This window comes from Manis javanica, chromosome 10 (genome assembly GCF_040802235.1).
Source record: "Manis javanica isolate MJ-LG chromosome 10, MJ_LKY, whole genome shotgun sequence".
NCBI lineage: Eukaryota > Metazoa > Chordata > Mammalia > Pholidota > Manidae > Manis > Manis javanica.
Genome location: NC_133165.1, coordinates 104,483,684 through 104,501,573, shown reverse-complemented (window position 1 = coordinate 104,501,573; position 17,890 = coordinate 104,483,684). Strand labels below are relative to the sequence as shown.

The 17,890-nt window shown below is 40.0% G+C and overlaps 1 protein-coding gene across 6 annotated transcripts in view; it reads right to left on the bottom strand.

The window, feature by feature from the left end:
* POLR3B (RNA polymerase III subunit B) overlaps nucleotides 1–14,748 on the bottom strand; it is a 142,991-nt gene extending 128,243 nt beyond the window's left edge. For 2 of the 6 annotated variants that reach the window (XR_012121562.1, XM_073213782.1), the window contains exons 1-6: nucleotides 14,511–14,746; nucleotides 11,032–11,064; nucleotides 8,159–8,215; nucleotides 8,014–8,078; nucleotides 5,158–5,233; nucleotides 2,809–2,909 (exon numbers count right to left, since the gene is read on the bottom strand). Coding sequence is in view for 4 of the 6 variants with exons in the window: in XM_073213782.1 (XP_073069883.1) it covers nucleotides 2,809–2,909; nucleotides 5,158–5,233; nucleotides 8,014–8,078; nucleotides 8,159–8,215; nucleotides 11,032–11,064; nucleotides 14,511–14,582 (404 nt within the window). In the remaining 2 variants the exon portion in view is untranslated. Of the gene's footprint in view, nucleotides 1–2,808; nucleotides 2,910–5,157; nucleotides 5,234–8,013; nucleotides 8,079–8,158; nucleotides 8,216–11,031; nucleotides 11,065–14,510 lie in introns of those variants that run through there. The other 4 variants (XM_073213784.1, XM_073213780.1, XM_073213781.1 and 1 more) reach the window with 4 other exon arrangements.
* Between the last annotated feature and the right edge of the window lie 3,142 nt (nucleotides 14,749–17,890).

Sequence of the window (17,890 nt, the reverse complement as noted above, 5' to 3'; positions counted from 1 at the left end):
TATAACTTCAAAAAGCAAAAATACCCAGAAACATAAGGAGAAATGGACAAATACACCATCATAGTGGGAGATTTTAACACATCTCTCTTAATTGCCTGAACAAAAAATCAATGAAGACACCTAACATCTAAATTAACAAGCTTGATCTAAATGAAAAACACAATGACACAAAAGAACGAGAGAATACCCCTTGCTTCCAAACACACAGAAAACATTTATAAAAATAAGTAGATTTCTACAAAGTTGCAAAAACTGATGTGATATAATGAGTTATAAGAAATATATATTTAGTCATTCAGTTGGCCAAAATCTCTCTCTCTCAGACATATTTAGTCTTTATCCACCCTTCCTGAAAGTGCCTCTGAACCAGAAAGGTATCTTATGTTTGTGAGAGACTTTTGGACTCCACCCAAGGGCTGGCTGGAGACTGCATCAGCCAATGGCCAAAGATTTAATCAATCATGACTATGCAATGAAGCCCTCACAAACACCCACGAGAAGAGCATTTTGGGGCTCTCTCTTGCATCCTGCTTCTCTGTGAGAGCTTCCACACTTGGGGAACTAGAACAGATCTATGTACTATCCAGGCAGCTCCCAAGCTCCACAAGGATAGCAGCTCTTTATTTGGGACCTTGCCCTATGTACCTCTTTATCTGGCTATTACCTTGAATCCTTTATTCAACTGCTAAACTTGTTAATAACTTTTCCTGAGTTCTGTGAGCCCCTCTAGCAAACTAATCAAACCCAAGGGGCAGGTCGCTGGAGCCTTTAAACTGCTGCCTGTGGGTTAGAAGCACAGGTAACAGCCTGGGGCTTGACACTGGTGTCTGGAGTTGCGGGGCAGAGGGCAGTCTTGTAGGACAGATCCCTTAAGCCGGGGAATCTGGTGCTGTCTCTGGGCAGATAGTCTCAGAACTGAATTAAACTCTTAAACCCTGCTGGTGTTGAAGAATTGCTTAATGTTGTTCATGGAAAACAGCCCCCCACCCCTCCATACACACTGGAATTGGGTTCAGGAATCCCAAAGGAGATGCAAAATATCAATTTGAAAATTTTAAATCAGTCTTCTCAGTAACTCATGTTAAAAAAAAAAAACCATATAGGAAGGTAGGAAGAGAAATATCCTCATTTTACATAAGGGGGAAATTGAAACACGAAATACTAAGATGTAAGAATATTAAAGTGACCCCAGTAATAAAAAAAAAAGGACTAAAAATAAGCAAAATGGGGAGAAATGGAGAAGGAAAGTGGGTGATATGAACTAATCCATAATCCACATCTTCTATACTAAATCAATAAATAGTATTTGAAATTGCTGTATCAAGAAATGATGGTATAAGCATAGCATTTAGTTTTGGATGTAATAACCACCATAACAGAAATGTTATGAGGTTGGGAATGGAACTGTGGTGAGGAGAAGCAGGGAGGTCGGCTACTGCTTAATATCAAGTGTTCTTATGTATTATTTGATGTGTTACCAAGTATGAATATTATATGGATTACACTAACATTCTTCTAGCTAAAAAAAAAAAAGTTCAATGAGATAATGTATGTAATTTAGATAGTGCATGGTATGCATAAGCACTCTAACAGAAGTCATTTTTATGACACAGGGCTAACAAAGAAAATCTCTTGTCACCGTGGCTGGCACACAGCAGGTATTCAACAAACACTAGTTATACAAACGCTGTTCCCTGCCTTCGCTTTAACCAGAATATAACCCTAAACCAGACTAGCTATGTTTTGCTCCTTTCCTTTAAAACATTTAATCTGGGTATAATTAGTAACCATCCAAGATTTAACTGGACACAAGTGTAGTACATATATAAAAAACAGAGAAGCTCTTAACACTGATAAACAGTGCTAAAACAAAGATTAATATTTTAACATCCCTACTTATTTTCCTAACTAAAGAATAAAAAGAGAAGCACTACAAACAGCCCCTTCCTTTAGGACTTGTACAGGGGAACAATCTGTTAAACGTGTGTGTTTCCACAGTACTCTGGACGTCTCTACCATAGAACTTACCAAACGGTGCCAGTTATGTAAGCCCACCATCCCAGGCAGTTGAAATGAATGCAGCCAACAGGAACTGCATCTTAAGTATCCTCTGTTTACCTGAGTACCCAGCAGAGGGTATGACAAGTGACAGGCAGTTGGTACATATTTGTTGAGAGAATTATTAAGCGCTTAGCAGTTTTGAAGAGGGAAAAACAGGAATTATTTGCACTACATTTGAAGTCCAACACCATTACTAAACTCACAATATTGTGGGCTTTATCCACTTCTACAGCAGAGTCAGCCTATTTCCCTAATTAGGAAAACGAGGCTGCAAAAATGCTAGCTGATGCCATCTGTCATTCCGAACTTGTTCCAGGCAAGTAAGTAGCTTCTCCTTTAAATAATGCTATGCTGGAAACAGTTAAGCTTCCAAGAAAACTCAAACTTAAAATATATATATATGAATCCACCAAGACCACTCAGGTGAGTTCACTTAAATGCTGTCTTACCGCATGTTTTCTGAATAAACAGCCTGGAGTTACAGGAGGAAATGGAAGCATCTTCCTTAACTTTACAGAAAACACTTCACAATTAAAGAGTAACAACCACCACAACTAAGTACTGGATACTGCTGAGGGCTGTACATGTGCCAACTCATGAGATCGAGAAAATAACCCCATAAAGGAGGCAGCATTTCCCACATTTTTCACATGAGGAAATGGGGCAAAGAGAACTTTAGCACTTGCTCAAGGTCATCTTTTGAGGGTGGAATGCAGGCTGTGTGGCTCCAATAGGGACGTTTCTCACCTGCCAATGGGTAAGGCATTGCGGATGATCCTCTGGCTGCCTCGGGTGTACTCAATATCCACTGTGATGGGGGCAGAGTACGTCATGTCCCGCAGACGGCACTGAAACGCAATCAGACGGTCACTGCTCCTCTGCTGGAAAACAAAGGGTCTTGACAGCCGCAAAGAGCTCTGTCTCCAGTAAAAGTACGGCCCACGTTGAACTTGGCTCTCTCCATGTAACATTGAGCTGTTCAACGTGCTGCCCTAAGGCCACTGGTAGTAATGAGCCCGCCTTCTCCTGAGGGGAATGATGCCAGCTATGGACTGCGATATCACCACAGCATCTCTGCCCCTGCCAGTCCAGAAATGGAACAATAAATCTGGTATTGATTTTCTTCTCACTGATCTGATGCCAGGCTGCTCCCATATACTTGGAGAAATTAGATTGTTCCTTGCAAACTGGGTCCATGGAAAGTAATCAATGTAGACTGGCTTATTCAAAATAATTAATAACGAGTTAATTATAACTAAAGTATACATACACAAAGTAAAAAAAATTAAATTATACTTCCTTTTATTCTCCAAGTAAACTAAATGATGTCACAAAATTCCTTTCCAAGTGACGGGTTACAGATAAATTGTTCTTCGCATCACATTAACAATTTCTGAGTCATTTTTGGAACTTTAGAAAATGTTGGTGTGTGCTTTAGTTTAACATGCCGATGACTCACTAAATGAAGCCCCTGCCTGAGCCATGACGGGACACAGGAAACCCCATCAGAATCTTCCAATGACTTCCCTATCATATTGATGGTCACTGGGTGGCTGATAGTCTCAAAAAGAGAATTTCTCTCAACATTAACCATATAATTCATGATGCTGAATCACCTCTCTGGCTTCTACTGAATCAAAGAAAATTAGATTTAAACTTTTTCTAGCCTCTCAAAGAGTTCCTGGGATTTTAAAATATTAGATCTTCCTATTATTGATGGAAAAAAACCCCTGCTTATCCTATATTTAAACAGATTGAGCCTCTTCCTTTAGGCTATACCAAAGATGGTGAGGCATGGTGGTTGAGCATGTGGACTCTATCGCCTACATTCAACTCCTGGCAATACCACTCAAGCTTTAAATAACCTTTCTGTGTCTCAGGCTCCTCCTGTGTAAAATGGGTATGAGAATAAATTCCCCAGAGTATAAATATACATTTTTACAATGGTGCCTGGTACAGAGTACTACATAAATACTATCTTTTTATTAATAAAACAAATGTAATACCCATTACAGGGAAACATCCAGGGTTTTTAACAAACTCTCCCCTTCAAATGGAGACAAAATTTGACAGGCGTGGTAAAAATGGAGACTCCATAGGACCGAACTACCTCCTTGAAGGCCCTCAACACTTCCTACTCAACACAACTTCACACGTTCACCTTACCTACCCGGACGTTCCGGGCATTCAGGTTTGCAACCCCCCCACCCACCGTGTCTCTGTTTTGTGTGTTTTGTTGTTTTAATCTCTCCACAAATGATCTTGAAGAAGGATATTGTGTCTCATTTCTTTTGTATCTCTCAATATTCAGGCACAAACTAAATGTTGAATCAGTATTTGATGATTAAGTAACACCAAAATTTACTTATATAAAATGACTGGTTACTTGATCATACTTCCTATTTAACTCACTCAGACAACAACGGTAACATTCGAATACCTCACTTGTTTAATAAAGACTCCTCTACTACATTCCCTCACTGCGACATCAGCCTTACATTAACACAAGCCAGATAAACTACAAAAATCATTTTCTTCCCAGAATCAAATCCCAATTATGGACACTAAGTAGAACTTGAAGGGAAATACAGAGCTGTTAAAAGCCAAAAATTGACCTGTTCTAAAACCTTTTGTCTGCAGCTCTGTTAAAACCCTGATATTTAAATTTTCTTCTCATCCATCTCTTCTATTAGACTTTGAGCAACTAGTCCTTGGTCTCTGCCTAACACAATGCCTGACGACCCTCAAAGTGCTAAGTGAGTAACCTCTGTACAAACAGCACACAGTACTAGGTACACGTGGTTGGGGTAGGTTGGGGGAATGGGGGGACCTGCTACAAAGTCGGGAACAGGACATAAACAGGACACAGTTATGCAACAGTCCAAGTTAAGTAAGATTAAAGGCCAAACTAAGTAGTGCAGAACTGTTTCCTAATATAGTATAATATAGTTATTATACAAATTCTTATTCGTTTCATTATCTTTGTCTCGTAAGAAATATTTTTTTCCCTGTTTTTAAACTATTTTGAGAGTATGTATTAAGGACACAAACTGAGTGAAAACAAACAAATTCAATGAAAGTAGGGTTGCTAATTACCTCATGAGGGGACACTGGTCTAGTTACATTGAAACTTTCTTCAACATCAGGAAGCCCAACATAGATGTTAAGATACCTGAAAAGCAAATCATCCTATTACCAATTATACTTCCTCAAAGAACATAGAACCAAATAAGCTGTTTTCCTCCAAAATATAAGGATTATACTTTAACAAATACTGATCTTGCTAAGGATGACTAATTAAAAATTATAATTGGAGATCTTCTTGAAGTAATAGCACATATAGCTTTATAAAGGAGGGAAAATACTATCAATCAAAGTATGTTTTAAGAAAATACTATAAATCTCTTCACATAAATGCTGGAAATACAGCTCCCTAAAAATGATACTTAATGAAAAAAGCAAAGTGCAAAAAAAGTATTATAATATGCTGCCATTCCTGTATGAAAGGATATACGGGGAAAAAATACACAGATATTCCTCAACAGAGGAATGGGTTACATCCCAATAAACTCATCATTAAGCTGAAAATATTGTAGTCGAAAATGTATACAATACACCTAACTTTTCAACCATCACAGCCTAGCCTACCCCACCTTAAATGTTCTCAGAACATTTACATTAGCTCATAGTTGGGCAAAATCATCTAACACAAAGGCTCATTTAATAAAGAGTTGACTATCTCATGTAATTTACTGCATGCCGTACTGAAAGTAAAAAGCAGATGGTTGTGTGGGTACAGAACGGTTGAGCATATGGGCTGTTTGCCAGGGTGACTGCATGGCTGACCGGGAGCTGGGACTCACTGCCCTGTCCAGCATCATAAGAGGAATGTCCAGCACATCACTAGCCTAGGAAAAGATCTTCTATTGAACGTGTATCACTTTTGCACTGTTGTAAAGTTAAAAAATCATAAGTCAAACCATCATAAGTCAGAGGCCATCTGTATATGCTGTGTGTGTCTGCACACTGGAAGGGGAGCAACAATTTCCTGAATATCCTTGTTTCTATTGGTCTAAATCTTACAACATAATCATATCTCCCCAAAACTAAACTCATATAAAATCAACCAAGATGTGGTCAGGGGGTTTACCCAAAATGGAATACAAACCTTACCGCATTATAAGTGAGTAACATAACTGCACTGACAAGGTGGGAAAGAAAGAACTAACCCAAGTAACTTTGAGAAACAGTATCTTACTTGGATACTGTAAAGATAAAGATGAAAAGCAGTATGCAAATACTGTACTCCAGTAAATTTTATTCTCAGAGGTATGAATTAGCAACTCTGAAACTAATTTATGTATATTCTCATATCGAATAAATAAGTAGATAGATACAGTGCGGATACTGAGAGCCAAGTTTCTCAATGTCAGGAATACAAGTTACAAATAAAGAAAGAGAGGTTAGTTAGAATGAATCCTGTGGAGTTGGATCAGAAGAGGAGGTATGAGTATGCATGGTTTTTAATATACATAAAAGTGGATAGAATGAAGAAATATAACCGGGTCTCTGCATGTGTTAGTGGATATATACATATATACATATCCTAACTATCTACTGAGGCATTAGTACGCGTGTTTTGGTTTCTAAACACTGTATTCTCCAATAGGAGAGACTAGGGCTCCTTGGAGAAATGGTTGATCCCAGGCTGGGACAAGGAAAATACCAGATGCATCATATCACATAGCATGAGAAAGTAATGGAGTGCTCGAAAATTAGCAGGGGTGTGTTGAAAGAACACAGGCATCAACCTGAAGAATCTTTCATGGCTAACACTGGGACAATCTGAGCAATGAAACAATTATAATATTGGATTATGATCCATAGAATAAAATTAATATCCATGAATTCATATTGATATAAAAAAATTACAGAGAGATAAATGAGGGGAAGAAAAAGCTATTCCTTACAGTAGAATTCCAGCATTAATGTAGAAGGAATGATGGAAATAGAGACTCCCCATTAGGTAAACACCACAAAACTGTTACAGGTAAGAGCTATCAATGTATGCTAAAATTAGTGGGTAAGATACATGCACAGTCTCAAAGGATCTCCCTATTAAGATACTCATTAATTACAAAAGGAAAAATAGAACTTCATAGTGGAGAAACCTAGAAGATACCACCTTAACCAAGTAAAAAAGAAAAGTTAGAATCACCAATAATAAAATATACTGAATTTTGTTCCCCATATATGATGCAGTGAGAATGGCACAATACATCACTATTGTGGTATTCTTGCCAAAAATGCATAACCCAATCTAATCATGAGCAAACATCATACTAACCCTAATCACAGACCTTCTGCAAAACAACTGACCAGAATTCTTCAGAAGTGTCATGGTCATGAAAGACCAAGAAGGTATGAGGCACTGTCACAGACAGGAGGAGACGAGGGAGACATGACAACTAAATTGATGTGGGGTCCGGGATTCAATCCTGGACCAGGAAAAAGACATCAGTGGGAAAACTACATAAGATCTAGAGATTAGCTGACAGCATTGTATCAGTGCTGATTTCCTTGGTTTGCTAACTGTGGTGTGGTTTTATACATATAAAACACATATACATGTCAATATTAGTTGCTGGGTAAAGGATAATCGGGGAACTCTTGTGTGCCATTGTGATAATTTTTCTCGAAGTCTTAAATTGTTAAAAAATAGCTTTAAACCCATTAATTTCAGTACTTCTCAATCATAACTCTGTTTGTTATAATTAGTTTGCCAATTAAAAATTGAGCACTTGATAATGACAATTAAAAATTAAGCACTTGACAATTATCTTATCAGAGATAAAAAGAAATTGTTTTAAAAGTTTTGATAGCAGCTACATTCACTTTAAAAAAATGTTAGACACAATCAAAGCAGAAAATTAAGAGCAATTGATTCCTTACTTTAAGTACCACATGGGGTCAGCATCACTTGTAACCTTTTCATTGGCTTTCATGATCTTCTTTATCTGCAGTGGAAAGAGTAACATTAGGAAAGACTCTGCCAATTAATTCTTATCTATGTCTATTTCTAAGATCTGATGCTTACCTCTACATTAATGAAATAGTTAAAGGAATCTATATGCTGTTTCACAAGGCCTTTCACCTAAACAGATAAAAATTAAAAGTAGGTTAGCAAAGTAGCAGATTATGTAAGACCTTAACCATAGATGATTATCAGATTTTTCTCAAAACCAAAGTAAGAAAAAAATCCATGAATTTTATTTAGTAAAATTTTACATTTATGTGACCTCATTCCATGTCTCCTCCATCTTACTAATACACCCTCAAATTTTCTACCATGACAATCAATCTGACCTTTACAATTCAAGGTGAGTATGTGACTATACCTAATGACTCCCCATAAGCTAATAAATAAGGCAGGATTTTTCTCTGCATACTTTAAATTTACAAAAAATGAAAAAATTGAGCAATTGAGCATTATTTCTTCAACTTACAAATAATATGAATTTTCTTTTTGCCTTCTCTTGAATGGGGCAATTTCATGATTTTCATATATCCAAACTCTGGTCATTCATATCACTTACAGAAGAACAAGGGGAAAAAATTACCTCTATTAAGAAAACTGAAAATAACTGCATTTGATATTGAAAACCAGGGGAAGCTCAGGGAAGCTAAGATCAGATACCAGCTGGCAGTGACATCCCTTCCATCTCAGAAGTCAGTAACAATGATACATACATAGACCTGTGTGCTGCTATGGAAAACACAGAAACAATAAACACAGACTCCAAAACCTTAGGATTTACAAGGACTGTATGTGTTCATTTTTTTAAATATTGATCTTTAAGCGCAATTAGTTCAACACTTCTAGAACATTCCTAACAGAAAATCACAGAGCCTTTGCTGTAATTATACTTCCTTATTGTGGATCTCACTGGCTTACAAAAGCAACCATCCTATTTAGAAGCAGTCCTGATTGCTGGGGAAGAAATTCAACCTTATAATAATATGAGGTCTTTCTTCTTCCAGATTCCAACCTTGGACTTAATTTTCTCTTCAGGAGAAAATTCCTGCTCTAGGACAGGCCATTTAGTTACCACTTCTCTCCTTCTTGGTCTCACTTCCAGGGTGAAAGGCCCTTCAACCATTTCTGACTTGCATGCCTTCCAGAACCTTCAGCAAGTGATGGCCTGCCCCTGAGCATGCTTCAGGCTGTCAATGTTCCTCTTAACACGGGCATGCTGACCTCACTGACAACGTTCTCAACAGTCTGACCAGCATACAGTGGGGCTACTACCTCCCTCATTCTGGATGTTATACTACTGCTACTAGAAAGCCAAGGCCACATTACTGGCCTCATCAACTAAAACTCAACGGGTAATTTTTATCTACAAGACAATGCTATTAAGTCAAACACTACTGATTTGGATACTTGTGCAAAACTAAGTAAAGGGATTTACATTTGTCCCTCTTTGCTGTTGTTATGCCCGCCTAACATTCAGTCTTGATTCTGTTAGCCAGCAGCACTGGCAGCCTTACAAGCTGTGTGTTCCATCTTCAGCTATGTATTTAAAGCTTTATACTTCAGTTCTTGAACAAATAAATTTAAGGTGGTCTGAATAAAGGAGAATACCAACTCTGAATGAATGAATGAATGAATGAAATAACTATAGTCTTACATTGCTACTGAATGCTCTCTTCTTTGTGTGTCATCAGCTGTCTTTTTTCTGAATCACAGATACCACCCCTCCTCTTATGCCTATATATTTATATATAGTTCCTTGGGAAAAAAAGTTGTAATTAAAAAGACACCTCCCCTTGATCTTAGTTTATTTCATTCTTGATCATTCCTCTACTTAAAAATTCTTCAATAGCTTCCTATTGCTGTTAGAAGAAAAGCCAAAATCCTTAACATAGCTTTCAAACCCAATCAGAAATCTGGCCCTGACCACCTCCTCCACATCATCTCCGAGCACCCTCCCCTCTGCCTATAACACAAGGAAAAGTCGGATAAAACTCTACGCATTTTTCAAGCCTCCCTTCTTTCACTTAGCAGAATTCTTTCAAGGCTCATCCACATTGTAGTATCAGCACTTGATTTCTTTTTATGTCAAATAATATTCCACTGTATGGATATTCCATCTTTTATTTAACCATCCATCAGTTGATGTTTATTTGGTTGTTTCCACTTTTTGGCTATTCCAAATAGTGGAAACATCTGTGTATAAGTTTCCATGTGTTTTCATATCTCTTGAGTAGAGACCTAGGAGTACAATTGCTGGTTCATGTGGTGACTCTACATGTAACCGTCTGAGGAACTGCCAAGCTGTTGTACAAAGTAGCCACAACATTTAATCATCCCACCAGTACAGCATGGAGGTTCCAATTTCCCCACATCCTTGTCAATCCTTGTTATTATCTTTCTTTTTGATTATAACCATCCTAGAGGGTACCAGCTGGTTTGTCATTGTGATGCTCCGGCTTCTTAGCAAAAGCTCTTTAAAATGGAATTGAAGCCCTACACCAAGCTCACATTCAGCAGCTCCTCTGCCTACCCACTCTTCCATTCCAGCCAAACAGCCTGGTCACTGTTCCCTTCAGACCCCAAGGAGGCTCCACCTGAGCACCTTTATCAAGCCATGCTCTCTGCATCCTACTTTTCAGCTTAGCTAAATCCTTTCCTCTTAAAATGTAGCTTAGGGTCTCAGTTTGGGAGGTGTTCTGTGACCACCAAGTCATCATTCTTTTCTCCAAAATTAGATTACCACCCCCTCAGCAGCCCTTTATCGTCAGGGATGCTGCCTTACAATTCCTTGTACTTCCAGAAACCAGCAAGGTACATAGCCGTACAAAGTCAAAGTTAGTTGGTATAGACATTTAACCTTTTAAAAAATATGTATTTCTTGACATTTTTCATTTGAAAAACTAACCAACTATTACTATGTGTTAAACAATTACCTTTAAGAATGCTGGAAGCAGCCTCCATTTTTCCTGTGAACCAAAACAACAGGAGTATCAGAACTCTGTGCTAGCAACCACAATATTTCTATAAGAAGTTTTTTTGAAGCACCAAAAATGACTTACTTTATCAAAGTAAGCAAAAGAAAATCAAAACAAAAATATTTAAGAATTTTCCCACTTTTATAGAAATCATGTGTGTGCATATGTGCACACAATATATGTATACACACATGCATATAAATAAAGCATAACTTAATCTCTTCTTGATGACTCAAGGTTTCAAGCAATGTTCATACTTTATTTTATTTTCAGGACATTAGCTGAGTAAGCAGGGTTTGCCAGTTTAAGAAAGGGAAAGTGAGTCCCAGAGTCATGGGGAAGCTGGGTCTCTTGACCCAAGGCGAGGTCTTTCTCCCTCCCATTGTTTCTCAACTACTGTCTGGTCAGAGCTCGTCTTGGGGCTGCAGCACTGCACACATGGCATTCTTCTTCTACACTGAATAGCTACAAACTTACACACCTCCCTAGTTCTTACGTGGGCTTTTCATACCTTCTTTAGGTTATAAGTGGCCTAAGAAGATAGGCCTCCTTTCACATATGGCATCTAATCTGCTAAAGGGAAATCTGACAAATGGTCAGAAACGAGTATAAAGCAAGAATACACAGTTTCTGACGAAGGGCCTATGGATCACATAGGCCCTTGAAGCAAGTGCAAAACTTTTGACTTTCACTCTGAGTGACACAGAAAGCACTGGAAGGTGCTGAGCAAAAGAATGATGTGATAGTAACTCGTTTTAACTGGCTCACTCTAGCTGCTGGGTTGAAAACAGACAAGGCTAGAAGCAGGGAGACCATTTAGGAGTTTATTGCAATTTTCCAGGCTGCTAACAGTACAGGTAGTGAGAACTTGCTGGCAAGGAGACACAATTTGAAGTTAGAGCCCACAGGCCTTAATCATAGATCAGGTGGAGACTCTGAGAAAGAGGGCTCAAGACTGGTACCACCTGTAGATCAAGGAGCTGGGGACAGAGCTGGAGCAGCTGTTCGGGTTTGGATTTTGGAAGGGGGCATGTTAAGTTTGAGATATCCATTAGATGTTCAAGTGGAGATGTCAGACAACAAACACAAGTCTGAAACTTGGGAAAAGAGTGGCCTGGAGATATAAATTAGGAAGAGGTCAGCAAATGCATAATCAAAGCTATGTAATGGATGAGATCACGTAAGGAGTGTGGATGGGGAGGAGTTATAAGACATGAGACCAAGAACACTCCAGCATTTAGAGATGAGGAGCAGCAGGCAGATCCAGCAAAGAAAGCTGAGAAGGAGTGGCCAGGGAGGGAGGCAGACAACCTTGAGGAAAAAGAAATTAGGAAAGAGAGGTGGGGAAGTAGTTAGATGGAAAATCTCTGTATCTTCCTTTCAATTTTGCTGTGACCCTAGAACTGTTCTAAAAGAAATTAAGTTTATTTTTTAAAAAAAGGGTTTAGGGCAAAACTATTCTTGGATGATAGAAATCAAAAGGTGTTAGGGGGTAGACTCAAAAGGTTCATAAAGGAACTTTCCAGGGTTACTGAAAATGTTTTGTACCTTGAATTCAGCAGTAGTTATTTGGGTATATGTAACAGTCAAAACTAATATAATTGAACACTTAGTATCTATGCATTCTATTGTATGTAAGCCTACAAAGAGAAATGAGAGAAAAATCCAGAAGGAACTATCTGAATAAAATAGAGTGATATTAGGGCTGGATGAGGATGAGGTGGGAATGTGGGGAAAGAGGCCAGACTGAGGAAAGCCTTACACACATGGCAGAATATAAAGGAGTGTCCAGGGAGGGAGATTTTGCCCTAAGAGCAAGGGGGCAGAGATTTGATTTTAACCAAGGGAGCAACGTGATCATATTTGTTAAACTGATGCCTCTGGCTACAGAGCAGAGAACAGATTGGAGTGAGACAAGTAAGAGCCTTGGTACTAGGAGATGACAGCAGTTCAGACTTGGAGAACAGTGGGAATGAAGGTTCAGACTTAAATGCATTTAGTAGGCAAGGCCCTTAAGATGTGATGGTGGATCAGATGCAGAGGGCCAGGAACAGGAACTGTTATTCCTGAATCAGAAGACTGGAATTGTGGTTCCGGTTCCTTGATAGCTGTGCAAATTCAGGCAAGATGTATAAATCCTTTGGGCTTATTCCGTTAGCTCTCCGGAGAAGCAGTCCAGTCAGCAGTTACTATGAAGACTAGAGTCAGACATCCAGAGTCCAAAGTCCGGATCAGCCCCTTAACAGCCTCATGACACTGGGTTAGTTACTTAATTTCTTTCAGCCTCAAATATCTTCACTGGCAAAGTAGGGTGAAAGTAGTACTTATTTCAGAGAATGAAATAACGTAATGCATAGTTAGGCTTAAACAGAGCCTGGCACATAGTAAGTGCTCAGTAAATGCTGGCTCTTAATGTTAACTCCTCAAGAGTTAAAAATCCAGTATTTCCTGACGATGATCAGCAGGATATTGCAGGTACTCGTAGACTGAATCTGATGGACTAATTATAACTCGACTTTATTAATCTTCCAAATGATTGGAAAGAGGTTCTTATAATCCAATAGATTCACTGACGGTGCCACTCTCCGGCTTAAACCCCTCATAGCATCATTGCTGTTCCATTATCCAACAGAACCTCCGTATCAGGACCTTTACCTATCCTTCATCTTTCACCTTTTCTCCACTTCTCCTCACTCTAGTACTACTAGATTTTAGTTCCACGAAAACATCAGTCTTGCCTACCGGGGTTGAAGTGTCCTTTTCCTTCCACCTGCAATCTCTCCCTTGATTGCCACTTCCCCATTCCATGCCAATGAAGGTTTTGAGGCCCAGAGAGATTATGACATGCCTTTCCAGAAACTAAAATTATGTCAACAGCTGTACTTCATTATGCAGCTCTAGTTTCCCTTATCTGATGGAAGCTACGCGGCTACTCCCCGTTAAAAACCTAGGCAAAATTTTGAGTAAATTTTCAGGGCATTTAAAATACTCTTGCAGCCCAAACTTGAATAGCAGGTTAAGAGGAAAGATTTACTAGCCTGGGATTCGGACGGTCTAGTTTTACCAACACAGCGAGCTGTGAGACCTCACAAAAGTGGCCCAAGATCCCGGAACCTAAGTGTCCTCTATCAGCCCACAAAAATGGGGTACGTCCCCCAAGGCGGGTGTGCGAACGAATCCTCCCCTGACAGACACGAACACTGGGAGGGGTCCAAGCCGAGGGCAGTGCGCGGGAATGCTCCCTCGCACTGCAGGGGCGACCTCCTCCGGGCTCGGCCCTTCCTCGCGCACGCGGTGGTCGGCCCGGAGGACCAGCACGCCGAGCCCTGAGCATGCGCGGAAGCCGCGGCCCGCCCCCCGCTGCCGCCGGAGCCCTCCGGGCAACGCCTCCTGAGAGCGGGTCCCTCCCTTCCGCGCCCCGCGTGCCCAGCCCTCACCTCTACAGTCGGGATGGGCGCAGCCAGTTGCTCCCGGCTCAGGTTCCCAAACTCCTCCGCAAGCACATCCATGCTGCTCACGACGAAGGAAGAAGCGATTAGACTCACTACTGTCTTTGCTGCCCCAAGCAAACCGCAGCACAAGGGCTGCGCGCAGACCTAAATAATCCCCACTGCGCAGGTTAATTGGAGGCGCGACAGAAAGGTTCCGCCTTCTCCCAGCCCGAATCTGCGGTGGAACCCGGATGTGACTGCGGCGAAAGTGGAAAACTGCGCCCCCTGGTATCGCTCGGAGGTATCGCCCGGGTAATCCTAAATCCCAGCAGACAGATTCACTGCCAGTTATCCCAGTAAAGCATATATTGACTGTAATTTTAAAATAATTTTTAAAGAGGGGAAACGAACAATTTGCGTCACATAAGCCACCGAGGGAGAATTCATTTAACTCAATCCAAAATCACACGTATTGAATGAAAAACCAGGAAACTTACCAAATGCCTGGTAAAAATATGGTACTTGCATGTGACAGAGTATACAACCATTAAAATGACCATCAAGTGAGGAGGAATTAACTGGAAAGCAGAGCAGCATTAATAGGAAGTGACTAAAAGTGTTATATCCTAAAAGGACTAGATAGGGAGACCCAGGAATAATACCTGCAGGTGGAGAAATTTAGTGTGAAAAATGTTTTAAATTAGTAGGGTAAAGATGGAATATCTAGTAAATGATATTGGAACAGCTGATTAGCCATTTAGGAAAAAAAATCCATCTAAGTAAATCCTATATGGATTAAATATTTAAATGCTAACAAGATTTTAGAAGGAAAAAGTGAAAATATTCATAACATTGGTGAAAGCCTTTAAGGCTTGGGAACACAATCAGAAATACTAAAATAAAATATTCATAGGTGTGATAGTATAATTCTAACCATACTTTTATGATTCCATGAGAAATTTAAGTTTCTGAACAGAACTTTTAAAGTCACCATGAAAAAAGCTCTTTAAAAACAAGTTAGCAGAAGACAAAGGATTGATACCCTTAGTTTAAAATGAACACATACAAACGAATAGAAAAAAAAACACAAAAGATACCAACAACTTTCAGTGTGGGAAGATGCAAAAATCCTGGAGATAGATGATGGTGATGATTGCATAACAGTATGAAGGTACTTAAGGCCACTGAACTGTACACTTTTAAATGGTTACAATGGCAAAACTTAAGTATTTTGCCACAGTAAATTACAAGTTTCTAAAGAAGTATTTGCCATTTTCTCATTGTGAATGTATAATCCTTGCACCAGATTAGTCTAACTTCTGAATCAGCTACTTCAAGTAAATGTCAATGCCTGTATGGTCTGACTATTGTTCTGATATCTGAAAATAGGAGGAAAAAGAAAAAGAGAAGAATTAGACCCTACTTTTGAAGACCTTACACTTTACTTAAAGAGACAGATATGCTTTTGTATCATCCTTTGGAATTAGCAGAAAGCAACCTACTTAGTAGCCTGGAAGGGATTGTAAAGTAATTTTCAGATGGCAGAGATCTCAAGGTTGGCTCTGGTGTGTTGACTTACTGCTTTCCACTATCCATTTGGTTCTCCACTTCTGCATCCACCTCAGTCACCTGGAGCGCATGTTAAAGCAACCTTAAACTTTCTGATTCAGTAGGTTTGGGCTGGGCCGGAAAATTCCCATTTCCAGTAAGTTCTCAGATGCTGATCCTGTTGGCCCAGTGATCACACTTGGGGAATCAGTCTCTAACATAAGACTTATCACTCAATACCATATCCTCTGCTCATGTGTCTAGCTCTCCCTCATCCCGGGAGCTCCTGGAACAGGGACCGTCTTGTTTGTATTCTCAGGTTCTACCCCCCTGTTTGTTCCTGAACAAATAATTCGAACAAAAAAATGCAGTGCATGATAATAAATTCAAAATATTTTATGTTTTTAAAAATCCTGACTGTAGTTTCTCTTGAAAAGAGATGGATCAGGTAGTGATGGTCCCAGAGTCCTACATGGCAACAATGGGAGGTGCTGAGTGGTGGCAGCCCTTAGATCACGGCTACCACAATCCCTGCAATCCTGCCTTCAGTGCACCTGCCCGGCCCCAAGGTCTCAACATTTGCCCCCAGGGCTATCCATGTCTTCTTTCTGATTCCCTAAGTGGCTGGACTTGTAAAACCAAAAGTTTTACTGTTTTCTGCTGTCATGTCTTTTTCCTGAAATATTGGTACAAAAAGACTAGCGGTTTGAGTAGAGTGCTGGGCAGTTAGGGAACTAAAACTGCACGGGGAAAATGGTTGACATCTTGGAGTATGGGCCTGTCACTTCTCCGTCTAAGGTGTTGTGGTAGCCAGATGAAAAAGTGACCACTGTCTGGGAAGTGGGTGGGGGAATGGAAGGCACCAGTTAAAGGAGAGCAAAGGACAGGAAAAGCAGAAGTGTCAGAGCTGGGCTTCTGTTCACTGAGCGTTTCCTTATTGCCAAGCACCGGAGGAACCACTCATGTGCATCCTCTGATTCAAGGACCCACCACGGGGGTAAGTGTAATTATCCCTACTTGACAGGTGAGGAGACTAAGGCTTCACAGGGATTAAGAAATTTGCCAACCAGTATTGGAATTTTAATCTGTAATTATCTGACCCCAGAGTCCATCCTTTTAACCACTCTATCATAATACCTGGTTAAACAGATGGGGTATTATGCAGAAGACCTTTCAGGCAGGAAAAAACAGCCTGAGCTATGGTATGAGGACTTTAGATTACAAAATGCCACTTTCTGGCAATTGGGAGTGGTTCTCCCATAAGGCTTGTACATAGGGAAGTGTCTATAGATGATGCTAGAAAGATCCACTGGGGCTGGGCCATTTATGGTCTTTATGACATGTTAAAGAAATTAGACCTTATTTTGAGGGGCTTCAACATGAAGATATTATAAGCAAAAAAGAAAGATTATCCTGTCTTCTTCAAAACCTTGGTGCATTCAGACTGGGAAAAAATATGGATGGTCCTGATTTCTATACCTGAATAAATTCGTGATAGAACTAGAAAAGACCAGAAAAATGTTGGAGAGAGAATAAGGGCTCTTCAGTCAGAAAAGGCAAGGGAGAAGGAGTCCTTGAAGTCTGATTTCACAAACAGCAAGGGGATGATGAACACAGACAGGAGTTACTAACTCCTGTATTCAGGAGGTAGTTCTGCATTTTGAGCAAGACTGGATGGTCCAAAAACCTCTTACTGCCTGCCAGGCCCACAGGCCTTCCTCTGGAAAGCCTGGCTTTGTGTCGTGTGGCCATCCTGTGCCATCCCAGCTGACAAGAGTCAGGAACCTGCAAGACAGCCGTGTAAAGGAGCTGAGGAGGCTTGTCATGAGAACCCCATC